The sequence below is a fragment of the Pseudophryne corroboree genome, chromosome 3 (genome assembly GCF_028390025.1).
Source record: "Pseudophryne corroboree isolate aPseCor3 chromosome 3, aPseCor3.hap2, whole genome shotgun sequence".
NCBI lineage: Eukaryota > Metazoa > Chordata > Amphibia > Anura > Myobatrachidae > Pseudophryne > Pseudophryne corroboree.
In genome coordinates this window covers 796,045,033-796,061,105 of record NC_086446.1, presented here as the reverse complement: position 1 = coordinate 796,061,105, position 16,073 = coordinate 796,045,033, and the positions used below count along the sequence as shown (strand labels likewise).

General features: G+C 53.6%; 1 protein-coding gene across 4 annotated transcripts in view; it reads right to left on the bottom strand.

Moving 5' to 3' along the window:
- The window catches only part of LOC135058277 (homeobox protein NOBOX-like), a 113,610-nt gene that overhangs the window by 24,877 nt on the left and 72,660 nt on the right, over positions 1 to 16,073 (bottom strand). For all 4 annotated transcript variants that reach the window (XM_063963800.1, XM_063963799.1, XM_063963797.1 and 1 more), the window contains 2 exons: positions 15,771 to 15,984; positions 15,415 to 15,677 (listed from right to left, as the gene is read on the bottom strand). In XM_063963800.1, coding sequence (XP_063819870.1) covers positions 15,415 to 15,677; positions 15,771 to 15,984 — 477 coding nt within the window. The remainder of the gene's footprint in view (positions 1 to 15,414; positions 15,678 to 15,770; positions 15,985 to 16,073) is intronic.

Below are 16,073 nucleotides of genomic sequence, written 5' to 3'. Positions count from 1 at the left end.
CTTGTGTTTGTAGACCTCAGGCTGCCCCATCTTCTCCCGCTCACAAGAGACTCCTCCACATGATACAGGGGCTTCCCGTACTGGTAGGGTAATGGGCTTACATATGTGAATGAGGCAAGTTTATTTGTAAGATCCAATAGGGCAGAGAATATGTCTGAATGAAGAGATCAGCTTCTACAGAGCTGCAAAATATATTCATGCTGTGCAATTAAAGAGCAATAATACACGGCAGAGGCTAGCTGATCCCAGCCGCATGGTTGTAGCTGCAGTTGGCAAATATAATGCTGTCGGTGTTCTGACTGTCGGCATACCATACGCCGGCAAATCGAACCTAACCCCCAGAATCATAGTGGATGTTGTTTTCTGCAATCTTGGAATGCTCCTTTAGCAGCTGATATACTCCCTTCTGGATCCAGGGGGCGGGTTCAATTTGACCGGGTATGGGATGTCGGCAGTCAGAATACCGACAGCACCATCCCGATGGTCAGAATCCCGATAGGGAAAGTTAAGTATACCTACCTTCCTCCCTGGACCCCTAAAACCCACCTCCCCGCAGCCTAACCCTGATCCTCTCTCTGGGGTGCCTAAAACTAAAATTGTCAATCCCATGAAAAACATGACATTAATCACCACTGCAGCCATAAGAAGAAGCCTGACAGATACCCGTTGCCCCTGGTTTGGACCCTCAGACTGCCACCAATTAACCACAGACCTTTCACAATGTCACAGAACATCAACAAAGGTCATGACATACGATGTAACAAGCAGAGAGCCTCTGAAAGGCCCCCAATCTCCGACCACACTGTGACATACTCCCCTTCCGCTACCCCCACTCTGCCTTCAAATTATTCCCACTGCACCGTATAACACAACATACACAAGCCGAATGTTTGGTGAGTCATGCTATAGGAAATACATCAGCGCTGTGAAGTGTTTTGAGTTTATTGGGGAAATTCAATTGTTTTTTGGGCGCCCTGCACCTTACGGAGCAATTCAATTGTTTTTCCTATCGTGCGCGAATACCGCCCATTATTTCTGCTCGCACCCTCCTTAAATGTGTTTAAACATGTAAATATCTATTTGGGCGCAACATGCACGAAAAACAAAAGGACACCCAGCACTGGAACAAACTATTGAATAAATCTCTGTCTAAAATGACAGGTGATCGGTCGCGAGAGGGTGTTACAATAATGAATGGCCCCTTAAGGGTTATATATTATAATTTACCAAAAATTGCTGTTTCAAACTGCTGCATACTTCTGGAGATTGTGCCCTTCAGATCGCAAGATATTCTATTGTGCAATTTGGATGCTTGGGGTGAAACCGACAGCAATAGGGCCGATTCAAAAGGTGGATGCTACCGTCGCCTCCGCTGCGTCTTTGTATGCACTGGTGGGCGTCAATGGGGGTCATTCAGAGTACGATCATTCACACTGACTTGCAGGGGGACTCCCAGCACAGGGCTAGCCTGCCCCGCATGTCAGTGCCGCCCCCCCCCCCCCCCCCCCCACACACACACACACACAGAAGTGCAAAGGCATCGGACAGCGGTGATGCCTTTGCACTTCAAGAGTAGCTCCCGGCCAGCGCAGCTTTAGCGTGCTGGCCGGGAGCTACTCATCGCTCCCCGGCCCACAGCGGCTGCGTGACGTCACGCAGCCACTGCGGGCCACCCCGCGTTCGGTCCGGCCACGCCTGCGTTGGCCGTACCGCTCCCAGGAAACGGCGGCCAAGCGCCGCCGTTCCGCCCCCTCCCATCCAGCGATCGCCTCTGCCCATCAATCAGGCAGAGGCAATTGCAGCCCTGCTATGCCCTTCGGCCGTCTGGCATGCGCCGGCGCACTACGGCGCCGGCACATGCGCAGCAGGGACCCGTTTGCTCGGCTGCGACAAAAAGCAGCGAGCGAACGGGTCCCAATATGCAAATGCTGCACCAGGCATCAAGTGTTGAATAGTCTGATGTCTAAAGTTGACGCAGATTAACCACTTCTGACCGTCAGGCTGATGATACTGCAGATCATCAGTAACGGTGGGCCCAGCAGGCCCCTTACTAACCAGGGGCCCCAGTGCGATGCATCGGCGGCAGCTCAACCCTTGTCTGGTGCTCCTGGTCAGCAGGTACCAGAGAAATAAAAGTGTGCCACCTTTAGGCCCTCATTCTGAGTTGATCGCTAGCTGACACTTTTTGCACCCCGTACGATTAAATAGACGCCGCTTATGGGGGAGTTTATTTTTGCATAGCAAGGCTGCGATCGCTTGTGCAGCCTTGCTATTCCGAAAAAGTTTTGTGCAGAACTAGAAGAGGGTAAGACTTACTTACCCTGTGCGATCCCTTCAGCGTTGCAGGTCCCGGAATTGACGTCAGACATCCGCCCTCCAAACGCCTCGACACGCCTGCGTTCGGATCTCCACGCCCTGAAAACGATGAGTTGAAGCCCGGATCCGCCTTCCTCCTGTCAATCTTGTTGCGGTCGCCGCTGCGACCGCTTTCTTAGTTGGAGGCGTCGCTAACCGGCGATGCCAACGACACGCCTGCGCAATGTGGCTGCCGCGCATGCGCAGTTCCGACCCGATCGCAAGCCTGCGAAGAAGCGCAGCGTGCGATCGGGTCGGAATGACCCCGTAGTCTAATAATCTTCTCTGCCCTTTAATCGATTAATAATAACTAGCTGATGTGCCCAGATTCAACTTGGCAAAGGTTTGCTGGGCGGAACATTTTACCCCTTTTCACCCCCTTAGGAATCGAATTTGGAAATACACCTGCTTAGTGGGTGGCTGCAAATAACTGTCACAGTTTCCAGACGACCCAGCAGGTCACATGTTCCATGTCACCCAGCAGCTGCACAGGGAGAGTTCCCCAACTGTCATATTTTCCAGAGCACAATGGTGATGCATTGTAAATGGCAGACGGATGTTTTGCCATGTAACTGCTAAATGAAGCAACCACTTACAACGCCAATATAATTCTGCACATCTAAGGACCAAGAGCTTTAATTTGGAATGATGTGCCCTGCTCAGACACTAGCTGAGCACCAATAACTGCAGTTACATTACAAAGGCTTTTCTAATATGGTTATGTCATGAAAAAGAAAACAATGTAAACATGCAAAGGAAATATATGGGTGCTTATATCACAGGAGTAGACACCATGTGTAGGGCGCACAGGCATATAATAATAAGAATTTACTTACCGATAATTCTATTTCTCGTAGTCCGTAGTGGATGCTGGGGACTCCGTCAGGACCATGGGGTTTAGCGGCTCCGCAGGAGACAGGGCACAATAATAAAAGCTTTAGGATCAGGTGGTGTGCACTGGCTCCTCCCCCTATGACCCTCCTCCAAGCCTCAGTTAGGATACTGTGCCCGGACGAGCGTGCATAATAAGTAAGGATATTGAATCCCGGGTAAGACTCATACCAGCCACACCAATCACACCGTATAACCTGTGATCTGAACCCAGTTAACAGTATGATAACAACGAAGGAGCCTCTGAAAAGATGGCTCACAACAAGAATAACCCGATTTTTGTAACAATAACTATGTACAAGTATTGCAGACAATCCGCACTTGGGATGGGCGCCCAGCATCCACTACGGACTACGAGAAATAGAATTATCGGTAAGTAAATTCTTATTTTCTCTAACGTCCTAAGTGGATGCTGGGGACTCCGTAAGGACCATGGGGATTATACCAAAGCTCCCAAACGGGCGGGAGAGTGCGGATGACTCTGCAGCACCGAATGAGAGAACTCCAGGTCCTCCTCAGTCAGGGTGTGCCCCTGACCAAGTAGCAGCTCGGCAAAGTTGTAAAGCCGAGACCCCTCGGGCAGCCGCCCAAGATGAGCCCACTTCCTTGTGGAATGGGCTTTTACGGATTTTGGCTGTGGCAAGCCTGCCACAGAATGTGCAAGCTGAATTGTACTACAAATCCAGCGAGCAATCGTCTGCTTAGAAGCAGGAACACCCATCTTGTTGGGTGCATACAGGCTAAACAGTGAGTCAGATTTTCTGACTCCAGTCGTCCTGGAAACATATTTTCAGGGCCCTGACAACGTCCAGCAACTTGGAGTCCTCCAAGTCCCTAGTAGCCGCAGGTACCACAATAGGTTGGTTCATGTGAAAGACAGAAAACACCTTAAGGAGAAATTGAGGACGAGTCCTCAATTCTGCCCTGTCAGAATGAAAAATTAAGTAAGGGCTTTTATATGATAAAGCCGCCCATTCTGACACACGCCTGGCTGAAGCCAGGGCTAATAGAATCTTCACCTTCCATTTCAAATATTTTAATTCCACAGTGGTGAGTGGATCAAACCAATGTGACTTTAGGAAACTCAAAACAACATTGAGATCCCAAGGTGCCACTGGGGGCACAAAAGGAGGCTGTATATGCAGTACCCCTTTTACAAACGTCTGAACTTCAGGCACTGAAGCCAGTTCTTTCTGGAAGAAATTCGACAGGGTCGAAATTTGAACCTTAATGGACCCTAATTTTAGGCCCATAGACAGTCCTGTTTTCAGGAAATGTAGGAAACGACCCAGTTGGAATTCCTCTGTAGGGACCTTCTTGGCCTCACACCACGCAACATATTTTCGCCAAATGCGGTGAAAATGTTTTGCGGTTACATCCTTCCTGGCTTCGACCAGGGTAGGGATGACTTCATCTGGAATGCCCTTTCAGGATCCGGCGTTCAACTGTCATGCCGTCAAACGCAGCCGTGGTAAGTCTTGGAAAAGACAAGGCCCCTGCTGGAGCAGGTCCTCTCTTAAAGGTAGAGGCCACGGTTCTTCCGTGAGCATCTCTTGAAGTTCCGGGTACCAAGTCCTTCTTGACCCATCCGGAACCACGAGTATCGTTCTTACTCATCTCCTTCTTATGATTCTCAGTACTTTTGGTATGAGATGCATAGGAGGGAACACATACCCTGACTGGTACACCCACAGTGTTACCAGAGCGTCCACCGCTATTGCCTGAGGGTCCCTTGACCTGGCGCAATATCTGTCTAGTTTTTTGTTCAGGCGGGACGCCATCATGTCCACCTTTGGTTTTTCCCAACGGTTTACAATCATGTGGAAGACTTCCTGCTGAAGTCTCCACTCTCCCGGGTGGAGGTTATGCCTGCTGAGGAAGTCTGCTTCCCTGTTTTCCACTCCCGGAATTAACACTGCTGAGAGTGTTATCACATGATTTTTCGCCCAGCGAAGAATCCTTGCAGTTTCTGCCATTTCCCTCCTGCTTCATGTGCCGCCCTGTCTGTTTACGTGGGCGACTGCCGTGATGTTGTCCCACTGGATCAATACCGGCTGACCTTGAAGCAGAGGTCTTGCTAAGCTTAGAGCCTTGTAAATTGCCCTTAGCTCCAGTATATTTATGTGGAGAGAAGTCTCCAGACTTGATCACACTCCCTGGAAATTTTTTCCTTGTGTGACTGCTCCCCAGCCACTCAGGCTGGCATCCGTGGTCACCAGGACCCAGTCCTGAATGTCGAATCTGCGGCCCTTTCATAGATGAGCACTCTGCAGCCACCGCAGAAGAAAACACCCTTGTCCTTGGAGACAGGGTTATCCGCTGATGCATCTGAAGATGCGATCCGGACCATTTTCCCAGCAGATTCCACTGAAAGGTTCTTGCGTGAAATCTACCGAATGGGATCGCTTTGTAAGAAACCACCATTTTTCACAGGACCCTTGTGCAATGATGCACTGATACTTTTCCTGGTTTTAGGAGGTTCCTGACTAGCTCGGATAACTCCCTGGCCTTCTTCTCCGGGAGAAAACATCCTTTTCTGGACTGTGTCCAGAATCATTCCTAGGAACATTAGACGTGTCGTCGGAAAAAGCTGCGATTTTGGAATATTTAGAATCCACTCGTGCTGTCGTAGAACTACTTGAGATAGTGCTACTCCGACCGCCAACTGTTCTCTGGACCTTGCCCTTATCAGGAAAGCGTCCATATTTCTTTTAGGAAGAATCATCATTTCGGCCATTACCATGGTAAAGACCCGGGGTGCCGTGGACAATCCAAACGGCAGCGTCTGAACTGATAGTGACAGTTCTGTACCACGAACCTGAGATACCCTTGGTGAGAAGGGCAAAATTTGGACATGTAGGTAAGCGTCCCTGATATCCAGTGACACCATATCGTCCTGGTTCGCTATCACTGCTCTGAGTGACTCCATCTTGATTTGAACCCTTGTATGTAATTGTGTGAGAGGTTGGTTGGACTGCGGTGCGTGTGGTGGTGCCTGCTGCCGTGCAGGTGTAGACTCGGTACTCACCAGGCGCCGCTCTCTCTCACCTTCAGGTACCGGAACCTTCAACGGACCTGGAATTCTTCAGTCGGATCCGGACACGGCGATTCCCTCTTGGAGCTGACCGTCGACCGAGCTGAGGGGAGAATGGTCTACATTAAAGGGGGTATCGACCCTGCTTCCGGTGGAACAAGGGATACCCCAGGGGTGGCTGCGACCTTCACCGGCTGGGTGAATGGTCATCACCGGCACAAAGCCTCAGCTACCCAGCTTTCACACACTCGCGCTTTCGCACGTAGTGTGATGAAGGGATTCTCACGTCCGTGAGCAATCCTAACTCCGGCGCTCGGGGACAAACAAGGGACAGACGTACACGGATGCTACTCACCGTCACAAGTCTTGCACTCCGATCTTCTCCACTTACAGGTCCCTGTAAGGAGGCAAAGAGAAACAGCCGTGCAGGGCCTAACTCTACCCTAGTGTCACACCCTATACTATCTACAACAGCAGAGCCCTCAAACTAGCTCTGTGGGTGTGGTGCAACACAACTATGCACAACTTACACAACACATACACTTTGCCCTGCACGGTAACAACATATATCACACTATCGGAGTTACAACATAAAACGGAGCTGTCCCTTTATCTACCCGACTCAGAACACCCAGCAGTGGGGACCGCACAGCTCACCCACCTACCGTACTCTCAGGGTGGCCTGAGCCTAACGCCCAGTGTCACCTTTACTCACCTCGGGGAAAACACTGCTTCGATGGGCCTAGCGCCCCCTAACTGTCCACAGGCCGGAGGCCTGACTTTGCCCACGGGCCTAGCGCCCGCCTACCTTGCTGCCCGTTGGGTGACCTGGGCCTTGTGCCCAAGGTCACCTTATCGTACCTATTTGGCCAAAATCCACTAGGGCCTAATGCCCTCTAATGCTCCCACAGGCCTAGTGCCTGACCGTGCCCCTCGGGCCTAATGCCCGCCTAACTGCGCCCACAGGCCGGTGGCCTGACTATACTTATGGGCCTAGTGCCCAACCTGCGCCCAGGCCTAGTGCCTGCCTATGTGCCCCCACGGGCCGGGAGGGCCCGACTACATGCCCACAGGCCGGGAGGGCCTGACTGTGCCCACGGGCCTATTGCCCGAACACCCGGTGGTCTAGGGAGGGGCGGGTACTGGGGCGCCTGATAAGGGCCTACCTGACCCGCTGGGAGAGGCACCAGGGGGGAGCTTCGGCAGCCCTTTGCTTCCCACCCCTGGTGACCCCTCCGCCGCTGTTCTTTAATCTTCGGCCGCTGGCCCGTCCTGGCCAGCGGCGCCGCCGTCGTCGCGCCGCGTCCAGCCGCCGCTGGACATCTTCTTCTCCGAGCCCGTCTTCTTTCTTCTTGCCGCCGGGATCTTCTTTCCTCTTCGCGCTCTTCTGCGCGCGCGCCCTCTTCGGCTCCCGCCCGGCGTCTCTTCTGACTTCGCCGCTCTTCGGCGCGGCCTCCTGCTCCCCGTCCCGCCCGGCGTCTGACGTCAGACGCCGGGGGCGGGGCCTATGACGCGGCGAGCGCCGATTGGCTCGCCGCGTCTCTCTACGATTGGCTGCCGCTCCGGGAGCCGCGATTGGCTCCCGGAGGGCGCCAAGATTCAAACGCTGCGGGCGGCGCTTCTGATTGGCGGCCCGAGCGGCGCCAAGTTCAAAGCGCCGCCGCGCCGCTCCCCGCCGCCGCACACTCCGCGCTGGGGACAGACAAGCTGCCCCAGCGCGGCCCCCAGTTAGGGACAGCAGCATGGATGTGCCCACAGGGCACATCCTTACATTTCCCCCCCCTTTTTCCTTTGTAGTCCCTACAAAGTTCCTCACGACGTCCATCGTCCGCGGGTCAGGGAATTCCAAGGTCCTTCCGGCGAGGGTGCATTCGGGGGCCCAGCCTGGACCAGCTGTGACCCCACATCCTTCCTCCTCCAGCTCCGGGTTCCTCTTACGGCCTGACCTCCATCGGCGGATCCTCTGGGGGAGTGGCATCTCCTCACGGTCGCTTGACGCTGGCCACCAAGGGGAATCTTCCTCCACGGGGACAACAGTCACCCACTCTTGGCCTCTGATATTGTCTGTGGCTTCGTCCCTGTCTTCCGGGTGTGGTATCGACCACCACCCAACAGCGGAATCCTCCGGGGCATCCGTTTCCTCCCGGGTAACAGCCACCACATGTCGAATTTCCTCGTGGGGCACCTCCAAAGGTCCTGTGTCTTCCTCTGGAACGGGTCCTCCCACGGCATCACAGTCCTGTCCCCGTACGTCGGTCCATCTCGACACTCCTGGCAGGTACTCTTGCTCCAGGACTATCTCCTCCTCTTCACGGAGGGCATTCAACTGGGAGCATGACTCCACCCGATCCTGCCAGTCACTCTCGTCGGCGCTTCCGATGCCAGAGTCGTCCTCCATCTGTTCTGGGAGGGATTCGTCGGCGGACAGCTCACCGTAGTCCGAGTCCTCCTCCGATATCTGGCCTGGGGTATTACTTTCCTCCTCAGCGTACTTCTTCACTTCCGCTGGCACCTCTGCTTCCTCAGCGTACTCCTTCGCTTCCGCTGGCATCGTTACTTCCTCAGCGTACTCCTTCGCTTCCGCTGGCATCGTTACTTCCTCAGCGTACTCCTTTGCTTCCGCTGGCATCTCTTGGTACCCAGGACACTCCTGTTCCGCACGTCCTGGTCGTGGACGGTTCCATCGCGGGGAGATTCCGGACGTCTCAGTCACTGGGTCTTCACGCTTTTCTTCGCAGCGTGGCCTCTTCACCTCCCAGTCGTCCACCTCCGCCTCATGCGGGAAAGGATTCTGCCTTACTGGGGTCACTTTCTTGGGACAGAGTAGGTCCGCGGCATCTTCCCAAGGGCACTCACTGGCCGCATGTCCTGGTCGCCGACACTTCCAACAAGGGAGGGCCACTGCCACCTTCTCCAAGACGGGTTCCTGGTCCACCTCCTTCACTGGGGAATCTTCACCCGTTGGTTCCGGCTCAGAGGAAATGGGCACCTGCGAATTAACTTCAAGCAAGGCCTTCCGCTCCATTTCCCTGGTTTCCTCCTCCCATCTCTGGGCGCGACCATCCGCAATCATCCGGTCTTCATTCCACGGACAATCGGGAAGCGCATGTCCTCTCGCCTCGCAGAGCGCACACACAGGCTCTGCAGCCACCCGGTCCCAAAGCTGCTGACGAGATTCCGTCAGCTGCTTCACCGTGGCCTCGTAGTCCGTCCTGTCTTCCGTCCATGGACATTCCAGGAGCCGATGTCGGGGATCTCCACAGCTTTCACACCGGGAATCAACCTCGTCTTGGCTCAACTCTTCGTCCCAGGGACAACTGTTGTGCTCATGCCCGTAGTTTCCGCAGAGCAAACACCAGGACTCGTTCTTCGCTTGGCCCTTCTGACGTCTTCGGTCCGCTTCCTGGACCACCTTCTTTGGGGACGTCTCTCGCCAAGTACACTCGTCGGCAAAGTGACCTGTCTGCCAACATTTCTTGCAGGGCGTCACAGCGGCCTTCTTGCGCCCCTTCTCCCGGCGCTCTTCTTTTCCACGCTGGACCGACCGCTGCACCATCTTCAGGATGTCTGCCCCAGACACCGTCACCCAGTCGCTCTGGTCCGCACACATCCGGGGGTGAGTCTTCTCCGAAGCCGTCCGCAGGGAGGTCTTCTTGGTGGCGTTCCACATCGTGTCCGTGATCCGGTCTCTTTTATCCTGCCGACTACGCCAAGTGTGAGAGGTTGGTTGGACTGCGGTGCGTGTGGTGGTGCCTGCTGCCGTGCAGGTGTAGACTCGGTACTCACCAGGCGCCGCTCTCTCTCACCTTCAGGTACCGGAACCTTCAACGGACCTGGAATTCTTCAGTCGGATCCGGACACGGCGATTCCCTCTTGGAGCTGACCGTCGACCGAGCTGAGGGGAGAATGGTCTACATTAAAGGGGGTATCGACCCTGCTTCCGGTGGAACAAGGGATACCCCAGGGGTGGCTGCGACCTTCACCGGCTGGGTGAATGGTCATCACCGGCACAAAGCCTCAGCTACCCAGCTTTCACACACTCGCGCTTTCGCACGTAGTGTGATGAAGGGATTCTCACGTCCGTGAGCAATCCTAACTCCGGCGCTCGGGGACAAACAAGGGACAGACGTACACGGATGCTACTCACCGTCACAAGTCTTGCACTCCGATCTTCTCCACTTACAGGTCCCTGTAAGGAGGCAAAGAGAAACAGCCGTGCAGGGCCTAACTCTACCCTAGTGTCACACCCTATACTATCTACAACAGCAGAGCCCTCAAACTAGCTCTGTGGGTGTGGTGCAACACAACTATGCACAACTTACACAACACATACACTTTGCCCTGCACGGTAACAACATATATCACACTATCGGAGTTACAACATAAAACGGTGCTGTCCCTTTATCTACCCGACTCAGAACACCCAGCAGTGGGGACCGCACAGCTCACCCACCTACCGTACTCTCAGGGTGGCCTGAGCCTAACGCCCAGTGTCACCTTTACTCACCTCGGGGAAAACACTGCTTCGATGGGCCTAGCGCCCCCTAACTGTCCACAGGCCGGAGGCCTGACTTTGCCCACGGGCCTAGCGCCCGCCTACCTTGCTGCCCGTTGGGTGACCTGGGCCTTGTGCCCAAGGTCACCTTATCGTACCTATTTGGCCAAAATCCACTAGGGCCTAATGCCCTCTAATGCTCCCACAGGCCTAGTGCCTGACCGTGCCCCTCGGGCCTAATGCCCGCCTAACTGCGCCCACAGCCCGGTGGCCTGACTATACTTATGGGCCTAGTGCCCAACCTGCGCCCAGGCCTAGTGCCTGCCTATGTGCCCCCACGGGCCGGGAGGGCCCGACTACATGCCCACAGGCCGGGAGGGCCTGACTGTGCCCACGGGCCTATTGCCCGAACACCCGGTGGTCTAGGGAGGGGCGGGTACTGGGGCGCCTGATAAGGGCCTACCTGACCCGCTGGGAGAGGCACCAGGGGGGAGCTTCGGCAGCCCTTTGCTTCCCACCCCTGGTGACCCCTCCGGCGCTGTTCTTTAATCTTCGGCCGCTGGCCCGTCCTGGCCAGCGGCGCCGCCGTCGTCGCGCCGCGTCCAGCCGCCGCTGGACATCTTCTTCTCCGAGCCCGTCTTCTTTCTTCTTGCCGCCGGGATCTTCTTTCCTCTTCGCGCTCTTCTGCGCGCGCGCCCTCTTCGGCTCCCGCCCGGCGTCTCTTCTGTCTTCGCCGCTCTTCGGCGCGGCCTCCTGCTCCCCGTCCCGCCCGGCGTCTGACGTCAGACGCCGGGGGCGGGGCCTATGACGCGGCGAGCGCCGATTGGCTCGCCGCGTCTCTCTACGATTGGCTGCCGCTCCAGGAGCCGCGATTGGCTCCCGGAGGGCGCCAAGATTCAAACGCTGCGGGCGGCGCTTCTGATTGGCGGCCCGAGCGGCGCCAAGTTCAAAGCGCCGCCGCGCCGCTCCCCGCCGCCGCACACTCCGCGCTGGGGACAGACAAGCTGCCCCAGCGCGGCCCCCAGTTAGGGACAGCAGCATGGATGTGCCCACAGGGCACATCCTTACAATTGTTCAAATCTTTTAGATCTCACCGAGCCGTTTGGCTTCAGTACCACAATATAGTGTGGAATAATACCCCTTCCCTTGTTGTAGGAGGGGTACTTTGATTATCACCTGCTGGGAATACAGCCTGTGAATTTTTTCCCAATACTGCCTCCCTGTCGGAGGGAGACGTTGGTAAAGCAGACTTCAGGAACTTGTGAGGGGAAGACGTCTCGAATTTCCAATGTACACCTGGGATACTACGTGTAGGATCCAGGAGTCCACTTGCGAGTGAGCCCACTGCGTGCTGAAACTCTTGAGATGACCCCCCACCGCACCTGAGTCCGCTTGTATGGCCCCAGCGTCATGCTGCGGACTTGGCAGAAGCTGTGGAGGACTTCTGTTCCTGGGAATGGGCTGCCTGCTGCAGTCTTCTTCCCTTTCCTCTAACCCTGGGCAGATATGACTGGCCTTTTGCCCGCCTGCCTTTATGGGTACGAAAGGACTGAGACTGAAAAGACTGTGTCCTTTTCTGCTGAGATGTGACTTGGGGTAACAAAAGTGGATTTTCCAGCTGTTGCCATGGCCACCAGGTCCGATGGACCGCCCCTTTATACGGCAATACTTCCATGTGCCGTCTGGAATCTGCATCACCTGACCACTGTCGTGTCTATAAACATCGTCTGGCAGATATGGACATCACATCTACTCTTGATGTCAGAATGCAAATATCCCTCTGCGCATCTCGCATATATAGAAATGCATCCTTAAAATGCTCTATAGTCAATAAAATATTGTTCCTGTCAAGGGTATCAATATTTTCAGTCAGGAAATCCGACCAAGCCCCCCCAGCGCTGCACATCCAGGCTGAGGCGATTGCTGGTCGTAGTATAACACCAGTATGTGTGTATATACTTTTTAGGATATTTTTCAGCTTCCTATCAGCTGGCTCCTTGAGGGCGGCCGTATCTGGAGACGGTAACGCCACTTGTTTTTATAAGCGTGTGAGCACCTTATCCACCCTAAGGTGTGTTTCCCAACTCGCCCTCACTTCTGGCGGGAAAAGGTATACCTCCAATAATTTTCTATCGGAGGAAACCCACGTATCATCACACCCTTTAATTTATCTGATTCAGGAAAAACTACAAGTAGATTATTCCCACCCTACATAATACCCTTATTTGTGGTACTTGTAGTATCAGAAATATGTAACACCTCCTTCATTGCCCTTAACATGTAACGTGTGGCCCTAAAGGAAAATACGTTTGTTTCTTCACCGTCGACACTGAAGTCAGTGTCCGTGTCTGTGTCTGTGTCGACCAACTGAGGTAAATGGGCGTTTTTACAAGCCTCTGACGGTGTCTGAGACGCCTGGACAGGTACTAATTTGTTTGCCGGCCGTCTCATGTCGTCAACCGACCTTGCATCGTGTTGACATTATCACGTAATTCCTAAATAAGCCATCCATTCCGGTGTCGACTCCCTAGAGAGTGACATCACCAATACAGGCAATTTGCTCCGCCTCCTCACCAACATCGTCCTTCTACATGTCGACACACACGTACCGACACACAGCACACACACAGGGAATGCTCTGATAGAGGACAGGACCCCACTAGCCCTTTGGGGAGACAGAGGGAGAGTTTGCCAGCACACACCAAAAACGCTATAATTATACAGGGACAACCCCTTATACAAGTGTTTTCCCTTATAGCATTTTCACATATGTAATCATATCGCCAAATAAGTGCCCCCCCTCTCTGTTTTAACCCTGTTTCTGTAGTGCAGTGCAGGGGAGAGCCTGGGAGCCTTCCTCACAGCAGAGCTGAGCAGGAAAATGGCGCCGTGTGCGGAGGAGAATAGGCCCCGCCCCCTAAAACGGCGGGCTCTTCTCCCGGAGTTTGTGAGATCTGGCAGGGGTTAAATACATCCATATAGCCTCAAGGGCTATATGTGATGTATTTTAGCCATAAAAAAGGTATAATACATTGCTGCCCAGGGCGCCCCCCCCAGCGCCCTGCACCCTCAGTGACCGCTGGTATGAAGTGTGCTGACAACAATGGCGCACAGCTGCAGTGCTGTGCGCTACCTTATGAAGACTGAAAGTCTTCTGCCGCCTGTTTCTGGACCTCTTCAACTTCGGCATCTGCAAGGGGGGTCGGCGGCACGGCTCCGGGACGAACCCCAGGGTGAGACCTGTGTTCCGACTCCCTCTGGAGCTAATGGTGTCCAGTAGCCTAAGAAGCAAATCCATCCTGCACGCAGGTGAGTTTACTTCTCTCCCCTAAGTCCCTCGTAGCAGTGAGCCTGTTGCCAGCAGGACTCACTGAAAATAAAAAACCTAACTTAAACTTTTATTCTAAGCAGCTCAGGAGAGCCACCTAGATTGCACCCTTCTCGGCCGGGCACAAAAATCTAACTGAGGCTTGGAGGAGGGTCATAGGGGGAGGAGCCAGTGCACACCACCTGATCCTAAAGCTTTTATTATTGTGCCCTGTCTCCTGCGGAGCCGCTAAACCCCATGGTCCTGACGGAGTCCCCAGCATCCACTTAGGACGTTAGAGAAATTTGGGTGATATTGTCAAAAAAAAAATGTCAATTCAACCTATAGTCTATCTTTCCCTTATTATAACCCCCTATTACTGCAAGGTCACCTTTACTCAACTCCCATTCCTCAGACGACTATAAACCCATCAGTTAGTCTCACATCTGAGCACCTTCCTGGGATAGAAACTACGCAACTCCAAACTGCTATCGCCCCAGCGCGATCTCTGCAAATACTACAGGTTCCACTGCACTGGTTTTAGAAGTTTTTAAAAGTCTGCTGAACCTGTCAAGAAATTAATGTTGTTAATTAGTAATACTGCCCCATACATGAAACACCCGTACAATTATATAAGACCCCTATAATTACGCTAAAGAGGTCTTCTGCCTATAACAACCAAACATTTTTCCCTTAGAGTACGACATACTCGCTGGTACTTAGGGTGCCACCAGGTCTTAACATTCAGAACAGTAGGGGCTTATATAATTGACGGGTGATCACAGGGTCGTAGCTGGAGCGGATAGGGGCAATTATATATGTTAACTGATGTAGGACTGAGATTACCAAGTAATTTCACCACACACAGGACGGTACACCTGTGGCCACTGATGTAGACTATGTCAAGGGTAGATGACCCCAGGGAGCTATGAGGGATATAGTAGCTTGCAGGTAGTGACTAAGCAGCAGTGCAGGTATGACCCCATATTCCAAATGCAGGGCTGTAGAACTATGGAGAAAGCAGGCAAAGAGAGGTACAAAGGGCACAGCCAGGAAACACACCTTAGCAATGGACCAGGACTTTAAACAGGACCGGGCAGTATACACCGAAGCTGAAGCTTGTAGCATGAAACTATCACCAGCAATGAGGTGCAGGGCTGGCAGCCTTTTAACAAGAGAAGGAACCAATGGAAGAGAGCCAGACAGACCAAGCCCCCCTAATGACAGGACTAGATGCAGCTGTACATTGTAATTAGCATATATAGCAATTAAAAAGGAAGGAAAAAAAGCTTCAAAAGGGAACACCCAGATTTAATCACAGGATAAAGTTACCTGTGCCCGGCTGAAGCAGAATATGACCGGTTGTGCGCCCCTGCAGGAAGGTTCCGCGGTTCCCGTATGCCAGCACCCCGGTGTTGCTTGCTGGAACAGCGAGGAAGGCCGTGTCCTCAGGAGAGGTTGGGGTGAGGCTGTGCACTGGGAAGCGCTGGTACTGTGAATACTGGGGCATCTGGTAGGGACCCAGCTGACTACTTTGGTGATAGTACTGTGGTCCAAACCTCATAGATGCAGACATGGAATCCAGCATTGGGGCTCTGCAACCAGAAATACAGGACAGTAACGTATCAATCACGCAGTTACGTCTTCATAGCGATCCAATAATCACCGACCAGGCTACAGTCACCTACTCCTGTATATTGTAAGAGTACATGTCGCCATCAGTCGGGGACGGGGTGCAAGTGCTATCCGGTGTCTCCGGCATCAGCGGAACCATGTGACTGCTAGGGTTAAAGTTCATGGACATGGGCAGGCCAACACGGCGCAGCGGCGGGGGGCTGTGAAATGCCGGAGGGTACTCCTGGGAGGGCGGTAAGCAGACCGTGTTCGGGGAGCCCAGGCTTGCTGCGGAAGAAATATCAACATTAATTGCTCAACATCAAACAGATAACGAGATTCTTACCAGGAAAATATATTAGATACAAAAAACAGCA